Source organism: Aythya fuligula, chromosome 4, assembly GCF_009819795.1.
Source record: "Aythya fuligula isolate bAytFul2 chromosome 4, bAytFul2.pri, whole genome shotgun sequence".
Taxonomy (NCBI): domain Eukaryota; kingdom Metazoa; phylum Chordata; class Aves; order Anseriformes; family Anatidae; genus Aythya; species Aythya fuligula.
Window position 1 is genome coordinate 11,343,925 of NC_045562.1, and position 16,264 is coordinate 11,360,188.

Sequence of the window (16,264 nt, forward strand, 5' to 3'; positions counted from 1 at the left end):
TTCAAGGTAGGATATAATAGACAGGTGCAGTAAATTTGATAGCATAGAAAAAAGCCACTTCAGAAATATGAAATGAAGTTTCCCAAGCAATACATTCAGTTGCTGTCAACTGTGGTCACAGATGTTACAGCATTTTTTTTTACATACAATATGGAAAACAACAAAGTGATAATATTGAGATTGCCTCTATTTTTTCACTTTTGACTACCCAAACAGCAAGTAAATGACTAGACAAATATATACACATGAATGTGCACTCACATATGCAGAGTTTTGTCAATGAACTTCACTAAAAGAAAAACAGCAAGATATTCGAAAATGAGGATATACTGGCAGCTGAGGGGAGGATCCAAGATATGAATGAAGAATAAAATAATTTACGTGTAAAGGAAACCATTATCACTGATGATTTGGTCAGGATACTTGAAGGTGCTAGAAAATATTTTGTAGTTTTAAGAGTCACAAGGAGTGAAGAGAAGTTTAATGGCTGTGGAAAAAAACAAAGTTACTCTATGCCTTCTATGAGGAATTCATTCCATTTCTTCATGTCAGCAACATATTTGGATGAAAATCCATCCTGCTGCAAGAATTATTCTATGGGATCTACACTGGCCTTTTGTTTCTGTGACAGTCAAGAAACTGCCAGCCTCTCCTCTCCCATTCCTACTCTATTTAGCTGGATCATGGGTGTTTTGTGGATCTCAGCTCTGTTTTTCAGGTGTTCTTGTTATTACCAAGATGATGAAACCTGACAAAACAAACAACTTGGGGTTTCTCTCCATTGTTTCCTGGCTAGGATAACTAGGTACTTGGTAAGCAAGTACTGTTTTTATTGCTCCCTGAGGCTGTGGGAGCATACTTCACAGGAAAACCTGAACCAAATTCCTGCTGTTGGTGACAATCTTAAGCTTGAGCTAAGAATACATGTGAGTACATTCATGGATGCAACTCGATCTTTCTGTTGCTCATTTTGAAATGGAAAGTTCCAAACTACCTGTGATCACTAAGGATCTCTTGAACTTTTTATGAGATTATGAATTTTAATTTTAACTCCCTGGCTGAAATCCACAGTGCGTAATTACTCTGTGTCAACATATACTCCCTCTGCAGTTTCAATTACTATTTGAAGAATAGTGTGCAAAATAAATGTATGTACACAGGAGACTGAGCTGAGGTTATACATCCAGCTGTAAATGACATTTCTGACTTGGAAGTGATTAACTCTCCATTGCTGAGTTCATTTTTAAAGGAGTGTGCATTTTAATAATGAAGAGGAAAGGAGTATATAAAAGGGCTTGATGTGGATGAAAGAAGGAAGAAAGAATAGCAAAAAATAAGCTGAGTTTATTAAATGAAAGGGAGAACGCCAAATCATTTTCTCAAGACAAGTAAAAATGTAGGATGAGTCTCCTGAGTATTGAAAGCAGTCTTTTTAAATGCATAGAAGACTTCAATAATCAAATTAGAGGAGCATATCAGTTACTACAGTGTCACCTTGTATCAACAGATGACAGATTTGTGGGACCAAAGTCTATTTACAGATAAAAACAAGAAATAAAGACTTTGTAAACTGTATTGAATTGTTTGTTCAAAGAAAAAGACATCACTCCAAACAAACCTTGATACAAATCTGGGTAGCCATTAGAATTTCTGATATGAAAAAAGGTGAATAATGTATGTGAGAAAGGAGGTGGGCATCATGCAAAGAAAATGCAAAGGCAGGAGGAAGAAGGAAGAAACCTGAATAACATGAAGGAAATACAGTCTTAGCTATTCTTTGAAAGCATATTGCTTCAGCAGGCAGTGGTAGTGGGGAAGCTTGTGAAGTGTTTTGCTTCAGGTGAGCTTCTAACAGTAATTTTTAGCAACTCTGATGTATGCTCTGCGTCTGTACTGAGCTAGAGGACAGCATGGAACTCTTGACAGTTTCAGTTTCTTTAGAATATTCTTTGCCCACTTGGGATATGACAGAGTGATACTCCCTGGGCAGAAACTGCAGTTGCCCTTTAATGTTATTACATGAGCCAACAGAAACATGAAGCTTGTCCTCTCTCCCCTGTTCCATTCATTCCTGCTGTTTACCTATGTACAAGCCAAGAATAACCTGTATTGGAGTGCCCATAATGAGAGTTAAGGAAAGTAGCTGATGGCAGCATTTTCATTACAGCTACCTGATTAGGAGGTAGATCAAGGACATAAATCAAAAAAAGGCCAGCAAGAGGGGATTTCATTGAAGCAGGTATAAAATAGAACATGGTAGATAAAAACAATAAAGACTTAAACCACATTTACAGACAAGTAGGAAATAATGTGTTGATTTTTTTTGTTTGTTTGTTTGTTTGTTTGTTTTGTTTTTTTTTTTTAACTGTGCATTTTAATTAGGACTTGGGCCCCTAAATATAGATAGGGAATGGAGAAGCAGGAGCACAGCAAATGACCTCTTGGAATAGCATCAAAATGACAGCTAGAATGAGTGGAATATAAAAAAGAATGAAGAGAAAGCAAAAGGGAAATGGGAAATATTCAAAGACAAATTAAATGTATGCCCAAGGGTCAAGAATGCCATCTAGCAATATGTGGAGAGGTGAAAGCAGGTCACAAAGTGAGAGATGGGATAAATGTGATCCAGGGTACAAGAGAGCCATCTAGCATTTGGCATGAGCAACTTGGGAAACAAAAGAGAACTGAAAATACATGAAATGGGACAACACCAGATAATTGTAAGGGAAATACGAAAGCACTTATTGCTTCATTTAGTTTTATCTCTATGAAAAAGTTTCAATTCCCCCATGTTATTTTTAATCAATAGAAAGTTCTCTGGATTCTGTAACATATTATACAATCAGTTTGGGAAAAATCCTGAAAAAAATAGGAAAGTATTGCATATCAAGGAAATGAAAGCTTCTGTCCCAGTCTGTTTCTTAAGCACTGTTTCTAGATAAGTATCGAACAGATCTTGCTGTGGGATTTACAAAGAATGGATGCATAATTTTGCTGATAAAAATCTGCCCAACCTTCTGATCCCTGTCTATGTCTTTCTCATTCATCCAATAGAATAAGAAGGATAATTTCTTACTTGATTTTTAGCTCATGAGCACAGATCTTTATCAAAGTTAGCCTATTGTTATCACAGAGGCGAATTATTCAGTGGGATGTTTGACATGTTATAAATGCAACTACAGAAATCCTTATATGTTTCCTCTGCATATGTGAATTATGTGTTAAAGAATATTGCTTGAACTTAGTATAAAAGCAAATGCTACCTCCTTTAGCAGCTGTCAGGTAAATTAAAAGCAGAGATAAGAAAGTTTGCAGAAGCTCTAAGTAAGAGAAAATGCGTTGATAGTAGCTTAAGTTACCATATAGATGATATAGTACGTAAGAATGTAAGTCCTTTTTGTTACTATAAAAGATACCATAAGAAATGCTTAAAAAAAAAAAAAAAAAAAAAAAATCTTTCTGTTATGAAACAAGAGTTCTCCCTCCAAATGTTGAACAATAGAATAAGAAAGCCGATAATTGTTTTTTCCCTTTTTTTTTTTTTTTTTTTTTTCTCCTGGCACCTTTAACTGGGTGAGTGATTACATTAATTTATTTTTCTTACCTTTTAGAAAAGACTGGAGGTCTCTGCCCTTATCTTCATTGATTTTGCCTTCCAGAGAAGAAAGAGTCTTGCTTGCATCATTCATGGCAGCAGTAATGTTGTCAACCTTCTTCTGTAGAAAAGTCAGTTTCATCTCCTGGCTGCTAATCTTCTCATTCATTTTTTGTGTGAGTGCTTGTTCACAAAACAAAATGAGAAGAAGAAAAAAAAGAAAAAAAAGAAAAAAAGTAGCATTACAAAATTGTGAGGGTAAAAATAAAATGTAATTGACTTGAGAGACATTAGCTGAGAGTGCAGTGAAAAGTTTCTGAATTATTAGCCTGGAGTGAATCATCTTGATTTTTGTCATGTATCATGTATTAGTGACATTCAGCAGCACAGCAGTAAATAATTACTGAAGCATCTGTATCCATTATAAAGCATTTATAATTCCAGAAGTGTACTTTGAATGGTTAGCATATTTTAATCAGCATAATGTCATTCTCCACCTAGCACCCTAAGGGTATTCAGTTAACTCTCATTTACCCTGCCTCCTTTAACACAATCACAAAAGCATTGATTTTTACTTTCCATTTATAGCATAACTTCATGAATTTCCAAGGCTTGTTTCTGAAGAAACACATCATATTTTCAGTGTTGGGATCAAAATAAAGACTTGTTCAACAGAGCAGCAAGGGAAAAAACTATCAGAAAAACAGCTAATAGATAAATGACTTCAGAATAATTAGTGTGTCACTAAGAAAAGATATCCAACCTGTTCAGTCAATTTTTTTCAAAACCTGCCCAAATTTTTCCTGGCATTTGTAGTCTCTTCAGGTGCAAAAAGGCCTATCTGGATGGTTTTAAGATAGTGGTAAAGAAGGCCTTGATCTTGCGAACTGAGACTTCATGAAACATCAGCTATCCACCAGTGTTTCACAGCTGACAGGAATGAGACTTAGTCTGAAATTTTCAGAAATGTTGAGAAAATTAAATGATTAAATTCCTGTAAGCAAAGCTATAAAATCTCTTCAACAATTGAGTTCAAATGGCCTATACACATACGTTATACACATAATATACTACACCACATTATCCAAACTATACCATGACTTAACAAATTGCTATGCATAAGATTCTTAAGCAATACAGATAAATATTTATTAGTGCAAATTTACAGTATTGCTATTGATCTTTAGTCACTTTTCATTATGGGATTAGTGTCTTTTCTCATGGCAGTACACTTATAATCAGAAATCATGTAGGCACAGGCTTAGTGTAAAATACAGGCTGTAGGCACAGGGTCCTGAAGACAAGAAAAAGCAAGTTTAAAACCTGAATGTTCTGACTAGAATTTGATTCTTAAATATTCTAATATGTTAAAAAAAAAAAAAAAAAAGTATCATATCTAACTCAATAGCATGTGGGAAAATACAGAGAATTCACCAAATGCATCAAGTCGGTACAGATGAATTGTGCCAAAACCCACAAGAATGCTTTCCTGTAGAGACACTATGACTGTAAAACTCTTAATAGGTATAGCTTGATGAGTAACCTGTTTTAGGTTAGAGTGTTAGCATCTCCAGCTGTTTACTTTCCCACTTGATGTCCACTTAGACAGAAAACTGTGATTATATCTCAACTAAGTAGTTTAGAGTTTGGCAATTCTCCTCAGCTTTCCTCAGCATCATTGTGGAGACAAGCCATTGGTGGTTCTTTTTGAATGCTCCATGGCATAATACTACTCTCTGACAAAGACAAAAAGACAAGTCTGGATATTTCTGCTCTTTGAAGGAGTATCTCTCTTATTTGAATTACCACCATAATAAATTGAGTTGTTTTCAGTACTGGCTCATGTATAGTCATCAGATCTAATAACTGAATTATAATTACTTTGCGGAGTGCAACACTTTCTTCAGTTACATTTCTGTCAGTCTTACTAAAGGGAGTAGACAAGCTTCAAAAATTAACTTGAAACTGTGGTTTATAAATGCTATGACAGATGGAAATAGAAGCTGGCTTGTTGAGTTCTGACAGCAGCTTACGGAGTGGCAGACCAGGGTAGTCAAATACTCCTGACCCCAGGTTGTGTTTGCAGAGTTGGCAACTAGAACAGGTATCTCTTTATACTCTAAACTGATCCTATCAATTAACATGGAGTATTGAGATTTCAGTTTTAGTGTTATTTTTCAGGCCAGAATTGCTACTAAGAGAAGTGGCTCTATTTAACGCTATTGATCAGGCTCACTTTTTCATATGGGCCCTCTCTATACACACCCACAGAGGAAAACACTGATCAATATGTTCCAAAACATTATGGCTTAAAATGAACAAAGGTGGGCAAAATATGGACATAGTGAGCAAATGAGTAGTGCAATAAGACATGGTCTCAAACATTTGTGGTTTGGAGTGGTATATCGTCCCTGTGTTGCTTAGTTATTTGATCATCATAGATGGAGTAGTTTAAAAAACATCTAAACTGCCATTACCAAAGTTCAAAGAGTCACTGTACTGATTTTGAATAACAACAATTTTTTTGAGCAACAACTTTTATAAGCAAATACATAACAGAATTGTGTATTCAGGTAATATAATTAACATCACTACATTTTCTTTCAAAGTGCAAAGGTAGTCTACACTACTAGATTTTTTGTTTGTTTGTTCTTCTGTTAATTCATCTAACTCAGTAATGCAGTGGTTTAAATATTTTTTATTCTTTTTTTTTTTCTTTTTTTTTTTTTTCTGGTTTTAGCTTTGTCATGGACACTCTATAGTTCTGTCCTGATTTCAGCTGGGATAGAGTTAATTTTCTTCCTAGGAGGTGTTATGGTGCTGTGTTTTGGACTTAGGATGAGAATAATGTTGATAACACACTGATGTTTTAGTTGTTGCAGTGCTTACACTAAGTCAAAGACTTTTCAGCTTCTCACACTGCCCCACGGTGAAATTAGCTATAAGAACTGACCTGGAACACTGGGGTCCTGTGAAACTCCTGGTGTCCTCTCACTGAGAGTTCTGCTGCTTTCAGCCTGATTGCTGTGTAGAAACGGTTGTTGTTCTTGAGCTAAAAGACAGACAAAAAGGAAAGGATGCAAGTGAAATACTGAATGTGCCTAAATGAGGATTCTGAATCAATTGCTTTCAAAAACAAAACAAAACAATACAAGACAAAAAAACACTGCAGTTTACTCTTCTGCTTAGTACCTATGTAACAGAGTGCAGAACCACATATTTATTAACATAGTGAACAGCTTTATAAATGTCTTCCTGACATTGGTGAGGGTTGGTGTTAATACTATAAGGTCAGAACTTGTCCTAGAATGAACAGAACATGGAAATAAAGAGGGCTACAAATTCTAGATGAACATTTTAGATCAATATAAAACAGCAATACAAATACAATACAAAGATTGCTAGCTATAAAATTATTTACTTGCAGCTATAAGATTATTTTTTTCCTAGGTGAAAGGGATAAAAGTAAAGTTTGTTGAAATTATTTTTTAATTATTTTTTATTTTTCACATATTACATAAATCTTCAAATTATAATAAGCTTCTCATTAATGTGATGCTTGCAGCACCTAAAAAAAAAATGAAAAAAAATTATAAAGTGTAATCAGATTCCGGATTCCAACAACTATTATCTGAGATTTTCAACTGGTACCTACATTAATAATTAAACTTAGGAAGGTGGTAAGTTTGTAAATACTTCCTCTGGTCATGGTAGATGAGGTTTTTCTGTGCTTGTTTTACCTCTCAATCCCGAGATACAAAAGCACTTTGTAAAAAGCTGGACTAACATTACTATTTCAGTACTACTGTTGGGGATACTGTCACCCACAAAACATAGGAAACAGCTGATGGTTCTGGGAAATGAAATGAGATTTCCACCTTCAGGACTTAATTCTCTTTCAATTCACTTTCATTTCATAGTAGTGGGGGAAAAATGAAATATGTACAAAGCAGGTTGTAAACTTGTTAGTGTAAATTCAGACCAATTTTTACATGTTTGTTAAGTTCATGAAGCATTTTGTATTGGCTGTTGTTCCATCTTGAGCACATCTGAGGAATGACACTTCAGCTGAAGTGATTTCCAGCCTTTTAGTACAGTAAAAGAAGAACTTGGATATGGCAACATTATTCCCCAGTTCAAATATTAAAACAGAGTACGACCATAATGTGAGTTTCCAGGGAAACAGAACAAAATGCTGAATCAAGAAATTCTCTATTTTTCACCAGTCTTTTTGCAATGTATATGAGGATCAATAGATTTCATTTAAGTATAAAGTGTTTGAGGTTGTAAATTAATGGGGGAAGTAACAATTAGAATGGGAAAACATCAAAGGAAATTATTAAATGGACTGAAATTTTCATAGAATTTGCTGAAATGGTCTGATAAAAAATACAAAATCCTTAGTAACCATTTCAGTAGCTTCTGTTATTTTTCCGTGGCATGATTATTGACAGGAGTTAAATACTTGCATTCACCCCAATTCATTACACAGCATTTACCAGTTGCTGATGTGATGATATAATCTATGACAAAGGAGTCAGTTACTTGCCCATGATAAAGACCAGCTGATCGATGTCCTTTTATTCTTTCATTTTACTGATCCTTCTGTTGCTCTAAATGTATTCAGCACCACTGTTACAGATATCAGATTTTTTATACTATCCATCTTATCTTTCATTCTCCCTATTAAATCAAGTGCCTTACATTGAAGAACACCCAAATGCTTATAGTCAGTTTTATTTGCTTTTAGAGTTTCAAGGACATATATGTATTGCTGCATGATTGTTTCACTAATGCTTTGAACTGCTCAGATAGCTTAATCCCTGTAAAACCCAGGACATAGATATCACCCTGTTGGAGTAAACCAGTAATGGAGCAAACCACTAATGCATTGTACTGCTTCTAACAGCAGCAAGGACTGTAGCCAGCAATTCACACACATACACACACAGAAAACCAACCCAGCTACCAAATAAAATAAATAAATAAATAAATAAATAAATAAATAAATAAATAAATAAAATAGAGAGAGAGAAAAAAAGAATTCCCTGGATTGTACATTTATGGAATTTCATCACTGTATAGGAAAGGCACTTCTCATACAGCCCTAGAAATTCAGGAATTTTATTGGTGAAACAAATTCAGAACAGTCAGTGGCAATATAACTTCTTCTTTATTATTCCTCTAAGCTAGATTTCCTTTTCCAAAGGAACCACTTTGGAATCACAAAGGATCACAAAGTAATTAGGTCTTAGGTGCTGATTGGTCCCACAGCTGAGATCCCCATCCTAGATCCCAAACAGGAGCAGATGGGACAGGAGCACCAAACTGAAATACCAACACACACATTCTGTAGGTTCAAAATAGCCATCAAATAACTTGAAATGGGATATGCTATGCTCAGTTTAAGCTAAAATAGAAAATATAAATTCAAAATTAGACTTCCAGTCCACCCTACAGATGACATTTACAATAAGAAGCTCAAGGAACTTGAAGGTTCCTAGCACTTCCAAATACGTTACGCACATAGGAATTCAACACTAGGTTCCTGTTGTTTAATATATTGGCCTAGATGTATAATTTTTAAATACATGGGACAAAATTATGTGCAAAATGATTTCAGGGAATATTAAAAATATGAAAATTGTATCTTTTTCTCTCAATATACTTTTGATGGAGCAGGAGTGTTTCAAGAGAAATCCCTGTGGGGAATTAGGTAGTTTCCTCCCACTCCCTCTCAGAGCACTCCTGTGTTTAAAGGTGAATTGCTACCTTTTGTGTCTGAATCTCACCCCACGCTGAGGACGGCACTTGCTCCTGTGCAGAACATTTTACAGCCATCTGCTGGAGAAATGACATCGCTACCAGGCAAGAGAATTCAGTGCTAACAATGGCTACTGTATTGTCAGCAATTTCAATAACAAGCCCTTTGCTCTAAACCACAGCCAGGATAGATGGAAACAAATTACCACACACTAAGTTACCTCACTCCAAAGCAAAGCTGAATGCAGCATGACCTATATTTGAAGATGTATTTTCCAGTTCTTGAAGTTATTTGTGACACATCATGTAGTATCCACTAACCTTATGTCCAAAAACGAAATGAGATTTCCCTCCCACCCCAAAACATTACCACAGACAAATTGTTTTCTCTAACTTAAGGATAAATAGTTAAAATAAAGCTGTGCTTAGCAATAATAATATGTCACAAACTATGTAACTCAGAACTGACAAGCTCTTTAATTTCAGCAGTTTTGCTCACAGTCAAACATTTGATATTTCTGAATTAAAATACTGTCATTTTGTTTGTTGAATTGTCCGTATTCTGCTGTTCCATGAGATTTATAATAAAGAATTCATGTCTATAGTTTTTCTTTATTAAATGACAACAACAACAACAACCTTTCTTGTAAAGTTGCGCTGTCCATGCTACGCTAGGATACATGTATTACCCAATTTAGGAATGTGTAGCCACATGGGAAGTAGAGCTGGAAATAGTGATATGAACACCACTTTCTTTCCAGAGGCTCTTCTGTGTCACTCAGTACTGTTACCCACAGAAGTATCTGTAGCCAGTTATAATGAGGATACCAAGTACAGTTTACAAATGTCTAGAAATTGCTGTCAGATGGAAACAAGTTTTTCTGCTGCCTAGAATGTTGTACTGAAATCATTATGTATGGGTTAACTTGGTTTGAGAGGGAAACTAAAGCAGGAGTTTTGAATTAGCGTTTGCTACAACCAATCCACATCACACTAATGGTGCCTTCCCAAGATCCAAAACAAATCATTAGAATACCCTGATTCCCTTAGCACAGAAATCCTTCAATAAATGGTTCTGTTGTTAAGCAGATCAAGCGCAGACAGGCCATGTGGAGGCCTCAGGGACTCTGGAGAGCCACTGTCAGAGCTTACAACATCTCTCTCCCTACCATTGTAGAGATAGAGTGCCTGAAGACAGGGCTCTTGGACTCCCAGTTGTTCAAGTTCATTAGCTGATGTCCCTTCATGGGAATTGAATAATACAGGCAGGGCTTGTGCTGGTGGTCTGCCCCTCATGGGAGGGAGGATTCCAGTAGCAGGGAAGAGGAGCATTTCTGACATAACACCTTTCATCCCAGTCTCTTTAAACACTTCTACAAGCATTAATTAATTAAATATCCCAGTGCCCCTGTGAGATAAATGTCATCTCAATTTTCTAGATGGGTAAACTTGGGTATGCAGATTATAAGTAGCTTCCCCAAGTTATTCAGCAAGTCAGAAGGGGCTTGAAAACAGTACCCGGGAGATGTAATTTCAAACCCAGTCCTGTAACACTTGACAATGCATTCCTTTATTCTTGTTTTTACATAGATACCACTACAAATTGAATTAATAGCTGTTTTTTCCTGGTCAGTGCTTCCACGTTGTTTTGATGTCATTTCCATTTTATCAACTGTATTCTGACCCCTTTATAAGCATTTTTGAAATTTATTTTTGCTAATGTTTGAGTTTTTTAAATGCAAATCTTTAAAACATCTGATCCATGCTCATTGGACAGCCTTGCTGACTGACTGTGTCCCCTGTTAATATCTGACTCCATACTCAGCTACACAGAAGAGAGTTCTGTGCCTGCTGAGGTTCTGGCTCTTCAGCATTAAAATTTCCCTCCTGGATGTGAATAACAGTGATTTCTCTTCATTCCTGTACATTAATTTTTAATCACAACCCCTACTTTACCACTGCTGATTGAATTCCCTACCACATCTAATGGCCTTTCTTGTAATATTCATTCATTTAAAATATGTATGCTGATGCCATATCTTATTTTTCAAGGGCAGCTTGTTTAAGGCCAGCAGCAAAGAAATAGCTATTACACAGATGTTAAACTACAGTATATTGTCATATGTTTGATCACCAGGGCAGAGGTAAAATGTTCTATTTTATTGAAAAAGGACACAGCTATATATGGATCACATGTAATACTGAGTAAAATTCAGTCACCATTGAACTGAGCAAAATTCCTGCTCGATTCAGAGAGAAACAATGTTGGTACATTATTTTATCATACGTGTGAAACATATTCTTAGATACTGAAACTGAAAGTCAAGGGGTCACAGTGCTGCAGATGAATTTTACAGTAAGCATTCAATACAGGACCTGGGCTTAATATCCTAGCACTGTAATACTCAATAATAGAAAGGTTGAAAGAAGAGAAGCACTGAATGCAAACTCCATATTTCAGCAAAATGGAATCAGGCTGAAGATTTTGTGAGTTTTAGATGGGAAGAAAGGAAGCGATGTTCTGCTTAAGCTGATCTGGAAATTAGTACAACTCTCACCTACCCATGGATTGGCAGTTTTGCCCACTGTACCCAGGACAGCACTTCCACTCCAGTGATGTTACTATTTTATGCTTTGTTCTGTAGGCCACGTGCGTTGTTGTCTGGGATCTGCAAAACAAAAAACTTTTTAAACCTGTTTTAGGTGACCCAGGAGGAGTTGTAGGATACCTGTACATCAACAATATGTTTTCTTATGTATTCTTATGTTTTCATTAACCCATTGAAACTGAAAGTGAAGCCTAACTAGGATTTGGTGTTTCAATAGCAATCAGTGTTAGAATTGCACCCTTCAGATCATCTGCATAGGTTTTAAAGAAAACTGATGGCTGCTTAGGGCTGTCAGATTTCTTCCCTGAATATCTTATTCAGGAGTCAAATCTTAATAACTGTTATGTTATTATAATTAATACATACTACACTGGACAGAGTGAGACAAAAATAAAATTGTGGAATCCTGTTTACTTTGAAATCAGTAACAAAAAGCACTTATGATGAATCTGTGCCATGCCAGTTCATATTAAGTACATACCAGAAGCCTTCCATTCTGATTATTTTTTTGTAGGTTTATAGATGCATTATTCTGATAAAATATGAAAATTTCCACTCTGTAAGTTGCTGAAAGGAGGGTATAGCTATGTAGTTGTGATGCCTCTGTTTTTACTGTAGGTAACTGCAGAGTCAGCAGCAATTTTGTTTCTGTGTTCCATCACATTCTGTATGTCCTGGCTACACCATCACTTCTTTTAGCTTTCTGAAGTTCAGAGAAGTTAGTTTAGAATGAGCATGCTGCAACAGAAACAAACTACAGCAACTCCACTTGTCTATTTTAAATAAAAAGTTTGAGTAAAAAGTGTATCAAATGGTTCTGCTAGTTGCTAAACACTACCATGAAGAATACTTTAAATCTCAGAAAATACAAAAATATAATGTCTACAGAACTCTTGGACATACAATCCCCGTCTAAATCATGCAAAAGGTGGCATATTTGAAGACTGGCAGACCAAAAAATGCCTTCCCATTGAATTAAAAAAAACATGCCATCTTGTTTTATACAGTTGTTAATCTTGTCAGCCTTTCACAAGGAATGCAGTATGGTATATTAAAATTTGTATCAACTTTTGGGAGCTTTGCATGTGTCCCCAAACAGCTTTGCCTCTGAGAAAAGGCTTTTCAGCTGCAAGAACTCAATAAAAATTAAGGTGAACTGAAATCAAGGGATTTCTTCTCAATTCTTTCACCTTCTGGATGCTCTTATTTTATGGTACCATTGCATTGTTCTGCATTAGTATAACTGATTCCTGAAAGCAACCTTAAAAACAAATGTCCCTAAAAGAAGTTAATCAGAAATAAATACTACAAAAATAACTTTCCATGTAGACAAAACCAAGAAGTGTATATAGCAGAGACTTATTTACAGGAACAGCCCAATGAGCTCATTTTCCTTAAAATAATAATAATAATCAGAGATATTGTGAATCTTCCAGATTTAATTAGAAAAAAAAAGCTGGCAACATTGCAACCACAGGGCTCATCCCACAGTTTTGTGATGCAATTCATTATATTTCAGAGTTCACAAATCCTAAGGACACTTCTGTTCCAGGTTTCACCTCAAAGCTTTAAGCATGTTCAGTCCTACCACCTAGAGGGTAATTCTCAGAACAAGCTGGTTTGTAAGAAGCTTCTGAAGTTTTTCAAGGGAAGAAATGTATTACAGCCTCTGTTTTACTGGTGCTATTTCAGGATGCCATTTTCCAGTCTCAGGCACTAAAATCAAACTTCATTTACTATTGAAATCTAATGCGTGAGAATCCAATGAGGCACTCAAATCACAAAGGACAATCTGAATATGTTTAGCAGTTGTTATTTACACATTGCATTCAGGCCAATTACTTTTCTAGGTTCACTGCCTGAGCAACAAAGCTGTGCCACAAATAAGCACCCAGCAAAGATAGTAACAAAAATATTTATGCCATTCTGAGAAAGCCTTTTGCTCCAACAATGCACTAGCCTAGAAAACTGCACAGGAAAGAGTTTCATTCCCATACGTGCTTTAAAGCCTTGTACCTTCTCTTGTAGTACTTCAGAAGAGAAGAGAAGGCAGTGGGCTTACTTGAAGGCTTTGAACAGATCAGAGGATGCCAGAGTGAGGGCGTACCAAGCCCATATGGCAGAGCTCAAGGATACTCCCAGTCATGAGCTTTTTCACTTGCTATGTTGTTTACTTGCTATGTTTACTTGCTTTACTAGCAACACGTTATGATGAAAATTCAAAACACACTCTCTGCTCCCTCCTGTGGTTGGTGTTTTTTTTTTTTGTTTGTTTGTTTGTTTTTGCTTGGTTGGTTGGTTTTGTTTGTTTGCTTGTTGTTTTGTTGTTGTTGTTGTTTGTTTCATTTGGTTTGGTTTGCTTTATTTATTTATTTATTTATTTATTTATTTATTTTGTGTGTTTTGTGAATGTGTGGGTTTTTCTTTGTTGTTGTTGTTGTGTTCTGTTTTTAAATTTCTGAAGTTGTGGTTGTATTCATTAAGCATATGTGTCACTCTTAACCTCAAGTACTCTTTGTTCTGTTGTCTACACACCTCTGAGCACAGGATCCAATAAGCCAAGTGCAAGGCTTCGCTCTGCCTGATGAGAAGGTTTCCAGGTTGTCCACTACTACTGTAGGTAATAGTCTGGTATGGACATAAGCGCACCAGTTTCTGTAAGAAAGAAAATGTAAATATAATTAAAGTACAAATAACATTTCACACAATATGATATGATACTTAGAGGGGAAGTCAAACTCATGATTTAGGGATAGGAAAGTTATGAAAATAAAATTTGTTTTCTCTCAGACTGACAGTGTAATCTTAGGCAAATTACTTAGTTTTTTGTGCTTCAGCTACTCATTAGCAAAGAAAGCAATCATTTTTACACCTCTACATCTTTTTATATGGTATAACAGATTTTTTCTTTGTAAATGTTTGTGGAACACCAAGGCAAAAAAGCCTTTCTGGACTGCAGTAATCACAGATCTTATAATACACCTACATTTCCGACCATAGAAACTGTCTCTCCAGTAGTCAAAGGATTCTTTAACAAGGTTCCTAATCACCTATAGGTTCCATTTTGCAGATAGATATTTCAACTCTTCCTCCCTTTTCCTGGAAATATTGTCAGTACAATTAGACTGTGTTTTTGAGTGCACTTTGAGGTCAAAGACACGCATGACTATATTGTGCCTTAGCACTGCCTTTGCCTGTGCCTTTTTTTTCCACACCCTTTCCTAGAGGGAAGTTACATATGAAACAACCAAACTGCTAACTGCAGTACAGAATTATGGGAGCTGAAAAGTGTAAGGCCACTTTCTTTTAAAAGTAATTTCAGGTAATATCAGTAATTGCTCCGTCAGACTTCAAGAAGCATGTGGAGAACACTCTCAGACATATGGTTTGATTTTTGGGTGGTTCTGTGTTGACCACAACAATCCACTTTCTAGTTCACTCAGGATGTTCTGTAATTCTGTACAGATATGAAGCCTCCTCTATTTCATAGCTGTAGTAAGGGTTCTGCATATTCATACCTGATATTATAAAACATAATTTTCTCTGAATTGCAGCACTGAGATTTAAATTAAAAAACAAACAAGCAAACAAATCAGAAATCTATCAACACATGAATGTCATAGTAAACAATTCTTAATAGATGAATAAAGTGATGCTGGTCCAGACTGGCAGTGTTCTTTTTTTTTGGGGGGGGGGACCCCTGACTAAAGATGGTGATTTGCTTACGATTTGCTTATGATTTAAACTCAATATACAAAATATAAACATCTAAGTTTCTGAATAACTTTCAGCAATTAACTGATAGCATATAAAGTCTGATCAGAAGACATCTGAAGTGATAAATACACCTCAGTTCAGTACCATACCTCTTTTACTGTAGCAAGTTATCTGTCTAGAAAGTAAGGGACTAAGAGTAAAGAGCAGAAAGGTGTCTTACCACATCTACAAATCAAGACCCAAAAATAGGAGTCAGATTTTAAAATCTGGGCAGAAGTGGATCATCTCAACCTGCCAGTGCTATGGTTAGGACTTGAACTCCTGGCTCCCTCTCCTGCACTCTACCCTCACATGCAGACCTGACAGCTCACCAGAGCTGGACTAATAAGAGGAAATACAGCAATGTTGTCAGTGTTTTATGCAGTGTATGTGGAGGTACAGGTTTTAGTAACTGGATTCCATTTCACATCAAAGTAAATGTGATCAGTGAGAAGATAAAACAATGAAAACAGGCGTAAAAAGCAGCTGTAAAATATATGAAAGTCCTGGAATACAGAGAGGTCAGTTAAAAAAAAATAAA

General features: G+C 35.9%; 1 protein-coding gene across 1 annotated transcript in view; it reads right to left on the reverse strand.

Annotated features, from left to right (window-relative positions):
- MMRN1 (multimerin 1) overlaps positions 1 to 16,264 on the reverse strand; it is a 41,371-nt gene that overhangs the window by 12,734 nt on the left and 12,373 nt on the right. Inside the window, exons 2-5 of the mRNA XM_032186827.1 lie at positions 14,503 to 14,622; positions 11,921 to 12,027; positions 6,549 to 6,647; positions 3,605 to 3,778 (exon numbers count right to left, since the gene is read on the reverse strand). Coding sequence (XP_032042718.1) covers positions 3,605 to 3,778; positions 6,549 to 6,647; positions 11,921 to 12,027; positions 14,503 to 14,622 — 500 coding nt within the window. The remainder of the gene's footprint in view (positions 1 to 3,604; positions 3,779 to 6,548; positions 6,648 to 11,920; positions 12,028 to 14,502; positions 14,623 to 16,264) is intronic.